Source organism: Coenobita brevimanus, chromosome 2, assembly GCF_032717465.1.
Source record: "Coenobita brevimanus isolate Jiangsu-jjx chromosome 2, ASM3271746v2, whole genome shotgun sequence".
Classification (NCBI taxonomy): domain Eukaryota; kingdom Metazoa; phylum Arthropoda; class Malacostraca; order Decapoda; family Coenobitidae; genus Coenobita; species Coenobita brevimanus.
The window spans coordinates 43,881,913-43,887,879 of record NC_136955.1 but is presented as its reverse complement, the minus strand read 5'-3'; the positions used below and the strand labels follow the sequence as shown (position 1 = coordinate 43,887,879).

Genomic DNA, 5,967 nt, shown 5'->3' with positions numbered 1-5,967 from the left:
TATAATTAGGTAGACCTGGGGGGGGCAGCAGGAGGGAATAGGACGTGGCAGTAGCATACCATTTTGCAGAGCAAGAGCCCTCCGTGACCCAGAGCTGATGGTCCTCTAGGGATAGTCTTCCTATGGTGGCAGTGAGAGTGTGGATGAGGTGCGAGGGACTAGGGCCTAGTGGAAATGTGACGTCTGGAAGATCACAAGCTGAGCGCGCAGCGTGATCAGCACGCTCGTTGCCACTGATTCCCACATGTCCCGGGAGCCAGTGCAGGTTAATCGTTGCGCCCCTATGGACAAGAAGTGATGCGAATGTATGGATCGCTGTTAGGAGGAAGACGTTGTCATGCAGCGAGAAAGATCGTAATCTCTGAATCGAGGAAAGAGAGTCTGTGTGGATTATGACTCGGTTGCGACGATGGTGGTGAGCATGGCGCAAAGCACCCAGGATGGCCGCAAGTTCCGCCTGGAAAGCAGATACACCTGAGGAGAGTCGCCAAGCTTCCACTATTTGCCCAGAGACAAAGGCCGCTCCAGCTGCGCCATTGGGGGAAACAGAGCCATCAGTGTAATAGATGGCTGAGTCTGGTGAGGCCAGAGCTGCCACCCTACTGAGACCCTCCTGGCGAAGGAGTGCTGGAATTGAGGAGCGAGGTTTAGCCTCCGATGGACAAATTATATTAAAAAGAGGAGGATCCCATGGCGGTGGATCAACATATCCGGAAAAGGGAGAGTCGGGGTCTTGACAGAGGCTCGCCGCAGCTCCCAGTCCATGGATGACAGCGGCCGTGGTGCGAGCCCAGTCACGCTGAGGGGCCGGCTCGGGTCGGCGGCCGAGAAGGCGTTTTAGGAGGGCAGTGACGGGCAGGTGAGGCAGGCACTGGATCATCTTCAGTGTGACGATTGCCGCTCGTAACATAATGCGATGGGCCAGAGACGGCACCCCGCCCTCCATACGCAGATTTACAATCCGGGTCCAGCGTGGAGCACCCAGCATGATGCGGAGTGCATCGTTCTGGATGACCTCCAGAGATCGAGACACTGGTGGAGTGAGGCCAGTTAGACAGATGGCACTGTAGTCCACCAGAGATCGGATTGCGTGAATATAAAAGGTCCGGAGGACAGAAAATGATGCGCCCAAACTCCGCCTGGAGAGGTATCTGAGAGCAGCCATTCGGGTGGAAGCACGTTCCCTCAGATACCGTACATGGCAAGCAAAGGTGAGGCCCCCATCTAGCCAAACCCCCAGATACTGGTGGACGGTGACCATGGAGAGCTGATGACCTCCAAGCAGCAGTGGAAAGTCGGGGGGGGCGGAGGCCAAAAGGCAGACACTTCGTCTTGGCAAAGTTGATTTTAAGGCCTAGCTCGGTGCACTTTGCGTGTAACCGAGAAAGGGCCAAGTCCGCCTGTTGAAAACAGTCTCTCCGTGTAAACACGAGGGCCAGATCGTCAGCGTAACAGAGAAGAGTTATGCCAGGCCCATATTCAACAAAAAGGAGCTCCTCCATCAGGACATTAAACAATATAGGGCTCAAAACGCTTCCCTGGGGGGTGCCATTTGTATGCGGGTAAAAAGGGGAGAGGTGCCCCTGAAAGCGGACCCCCGCAGTGCGGTCACTAAAAAAATCCCGGACCCAGGATATGAGCCTGCCCCCTACTCCCCTGGCCGCAAGAGCTGCCAAGATTACGGTGGGGTTCGCCAGTTCAAAGGCCTTCTCGAGGTCGAGGAAGATGGCCATCCCCCGTCCGCCCCTCAGCTCCCCAAGGAATGATGCAAGGCAGTGGGTGGCACTCCTGCCTGGGTGATATGCATAAATCCTTGGGTGCAGCGGTCCCAGCCGCCAAGCAAGACGAGCCCGCACAACCCTCTCAGCTGTCTTTGCAAAGCAACTGAGCAGGGAGATGGGGCGCATGGCAGTGGGATCGCAAGGTTTCGGAATCGGGTGAATGACCGCCATCTTCCACGACCTCGGTAGACGCCCCTCAGACCACGAGAGGTTGAGCAAATCAAGCAGACGCTCTCTACCGCAATCTCCAGCATGAGTTAAAATGGAGTACGTGACCCCGTCGAGCCCCGGTGCAGTGTCCTCCCGGCGCCTCAGCGCTTTTTGAAGCTCTCCACTGGTGATGGGACAATCAGCGGGGTCAGGTGTATTACACGCCGTCTGAATGGCCGCAATGCGAGAGGCGGACAGCTGCACTTGTAGGGCTCGGACAGACTGCGGGAGATTGGAAGAGGCTGAGCGGTCAGTGAAATGCTGGGCAAGACGGCTGGCCTCAGCGGCAGGGTCAGGGTGGGAGGGTGGACGAGGAGGACGTGGATCGGAGATGGACCTGATTCTCCCTCACATCTCACGGAGTGTGGAGTTGGTGGTTGGTTGGTTTAGATTCGCCTCCTAAAAAGGGAGGACACGGGCAAAACAAAAGCCCGTCAGTGAAATTCTGTTAATAAAACAAGGATTATATACTAGCGTGGGGGTGGGTACATGGCCACAACCCCCAAAAGAGCAGACGTGGGTGTCCTTGCAATAAGCTCTGCTGCCAGTTGAAAGTCGTCAGCCCCAACATGAAGCTGCGTCCCAATATTATACCGAAGTCGAGATGTTGCAGGACAGTCCAGAACATAATGGAGCAGGGGCTGCTCACTGACCTCAAAGCAGTGAGGGCATGGCTCTGGGTTGCTGTTAGTCACCTGGCTGTAGCACGGGAACCCCAGGCGTAAGCGGCGAAGTGGAACCAGTAGGTGGTTAGGTGTGCCATGGGGAACAGACACAGGTGAGTACTCTGTAGCTCTGGCATACCACGTAGCAGAACGGGAGCCCTCCCACACCTGAAACTGATGATCCTCCTGCGAAAGTCGGCAGACGGCATCAGCCACGTGTCGCAAGAGAAGGGATAGACTAGGACGCAGCTGAAATGTGGTAACAGGTAACGTGCCAGCATGGCGAGCAGCAGCATCAGCACGCTCATTGCCTGCAATACCGACATGCCCAGGAAGCCAGTGAAGGTGAACCTCACCCCCCCGACCTGTGATGGAAGTTGCAACAGCTATGATGGACGTAAGGAGATATTTATTGTCAGAGTAGCAGTGCTTTTGGAGGCCGCGTATTGAGGAAAGCGAGTCCGTATGGATAATAATACGCCGATGGAGGTGTTGATCAGCATGGCGAAGGGCGCAGAGAATGGCAACGAGCTCAGTCTGGTAGGCTGAAACACCGGAGGTGACACGCCAGGACTCAACCCCCTCATCACAAACAAAAGCAGCACCCGCAGACCCGTCATCACCAACAGACCCGTCAGTATAGTAGACTGCAGTATCTGGAGTGAAGAAAGCTGCCACACGACTGAGAGCATCCTGGCGAAGAACAGCAGGAAAAGAGGACCTGGGAACTGCTATATTAGGCTCGACATATTTGATCACAGGTGGGAGCCAAGGAGGAGCAGGGGCATATGCAGGACTGGGCAAGTCAGGACCACCACCAATGGCATCAGCGGCGTCAAGCTTGCGAACTATGTCCGCAGCAAGCAGAATCCAATCACGTCCAGGGTGCGGATTTGGGGGCCGAGAAAGGGTACGCTGGAGGAGTACAGACACCGGAAGGTGAGGCCGATGCCGACAGAGCTGAGCAACGACAGCTGTTGTTCGTGCCCAAATGCGGTGCTGCAGAGAGGGAAAACTGCTCTCAGCCCGAAGGTTGACCAAGCGTGTCCAAGGAGGTGCACCGAGCAATATACGCAGAGCAGTGTTCTGCAGGACTTCCAAAGAGAGACGGAGTGACTCAGACACTCCGATAAGACATAGAGCCCCGTAATCCACAATGGAACGGATAGCTTGTGAATAAAAAGTCCGTAGGACGCTGTACGAGGCACCCAGGTTGCGGTGAGAAAGGGCTTTTAGGGCAGTAATGCGGGTAGCTGCTCGCTCCCGTATATAGCGGATATGAGTGGCAAATGTCAGACGGCTGTCGAACCATACACCCAGGTACTGGTGACAGCGAACAACATCAAGGCTATTACCCCCAAGAAGAAGGGGACGGTCAGGGTGGCGGAGACCAAAAGGCAGACATTTAGTTTTTTGGAAATTGATTTTAGGGCCAAGCTCACAGCATTTGGCATGTAGACGGGAAAGCGCAGTTGGTGCCTGAGTGTAGCAGTCCCGTCTAGAGAAAACCAGTGCCAAGTCATCTGCATAGCAGAACAGAGTAACCCCTTGGCCATAGTCGACTGTAAGCAGGTCCTCAACTAAGACATTAAATAAAAGAGGACTCAGCACACTGCCCTGGGGTGTGCCATTGACATGCGAGTAGGAAGGGGATACTCTGCCCTGAAATCGAACACAAGCAGCACGGCCGTGGAAGAAGTCCCTCACCCAGGAGAGGAGGCGACCACCCAAGCCCTTCGCTGCGAGCGCCACAAGTACTGCGTCTGGGTTGGCAAGTTCGAATGCCTTCTCAAGATCGAGGAAGACAGCCATGCCACGACCACTCCTCAGCTCACCAAGAAAGGAGGCTAGGCAATGTTGAGCGCTCCTGCCAGGGAGGTAAGCAAATAGCCGGGGATGGAGCGGCCCCAACCTCCAGACAAGTCGAGAGAGGACAAGCCTCTCAGCGGTCTTGGCAATGCAACTGAGGAGGGAGATCGGCCTCATGGTAGTCGGGTCTCGTGGTTTGGGGATGGGGTGAATAATGGCTGTCTTCCACAATCCAGGGAGACGCTTTTCAAGCCATGAGCGATTGAACAGGTCCAGGACACGCGCCTTCCCTCCCTGGCTTGTGCGAGCCAGGAGGGAGTATACAAGGCCATCAGGTCCCGGAGCCGTATCCTTTCTGCTGCACAACACTCGCTCTAGCTCTTCCACAGTAAAGGGGTGGTCTGCAGCATCAGGACGAGAGCAAGCAGCATTAACAGCGTCCCTGCGGGGTCCTGCAAGGCGAGCTTGTAGGTCACTGACAGACTGTGGGAGGTTCGTTGTGGCAGTACGAGCAGCGAAATGGGCAGCAAGGCGATCTGCCTCACCTGCAGGGTCAGGATGTGATGGTGGCCTAGCTGGTCGGGGAGAAGAGGCCGACTTGATTCTCGCCCACATCTCCCCAAGTGTGGAACGTGAATCAAGCGACCTACACCACCTCATCCAAGCCTCGTCCCGGATGCGGCGCTTTTCCTGCGAAACATGTCGTACCACTGCAGCCAGATATCTCCTAGTTGGAGAGGAAGGTCGCCGACGGTAGGCCTTACGAGCGGAGTTTAGCCGATGGTTCAGCTCCTGAACCCGCTCGTCATAAAACCAGTAGTCCTTAAGAAAGACCGTGGGGCGCTTGGTGAGGGGAATACAGGCAGCAGCAGCATGACGTAAGGCACGGGCAACCTGCTCCGCGTGGTCCACTAGGGAATGCGGGGGAACAGCCTTGTCCAAGGCGATGTCAACTGTCTGTGCATACTCAGGCCAATGTGCACGTCGTAAGTCCCAGCGAGGCGGAGGTGGTGGTGGGGGTGGAAGAGGAGCCGCAGGCAATTCCATCACCACAGCGAAATGATCACTGGTGAGGATTGGGTGCAAGGACCACGTAGACACATCGGCAAGAGGTGCAGAGACTAGGGAGAGGTCAAGCCTCCCACCACGGACATGGGTAGACTTGGACAAGTCATTGGGTAAGGAGACCCCCGCAGTTTCCTCGAGGGCAATGGCAACATGTCGCCCAGCCTCATTCGCCGGGTGGGGTGAGTATAGGACAGGATGGTGGGCATTGAAGTCCCCCCAATGAGGGTGGACTCAGCTGCAGCCTGATGGAGGAGCTCGCCAATGTCTAGAGTCCCAGCATGGCTCTTATAAATGTTATAGACGGTTAAGGAGGTCGTGGCGAGCTGCAAGATGACTCCTTGAACCTCAACACCCTCACCGCAGTGAATAGGAGGGCTACATTCTTTGCAAGGGATGTGATCCCGAACCAGGATGGCACACCCCTGCGCATTACC

At 55.9% G+C, this 5,967-nt stretch overlaps 1 protein-coding gene across 1 annotated transcript; it reads right to left on the bottom strand.

Annotated features, from left to right (window-relative positions):
- Positions 1-2,461: 2,461 nt before the first annotated feature.
- On the bottom strand, positions 2,462-5,512 carry LOC145392438 (uncharacterized). The gene has a single exon (XM_080266848.1). The coding sequence runs from the start codon at positions 5,510-5,512 to the stop codon at positions 2,462-2,464; it is 3,051 nt and encodes a 1,016-aa protein (XP_080122974.1).
- Between the last annotated feature and the right edge of the window lie 455 nt (positions 5,513-5,967).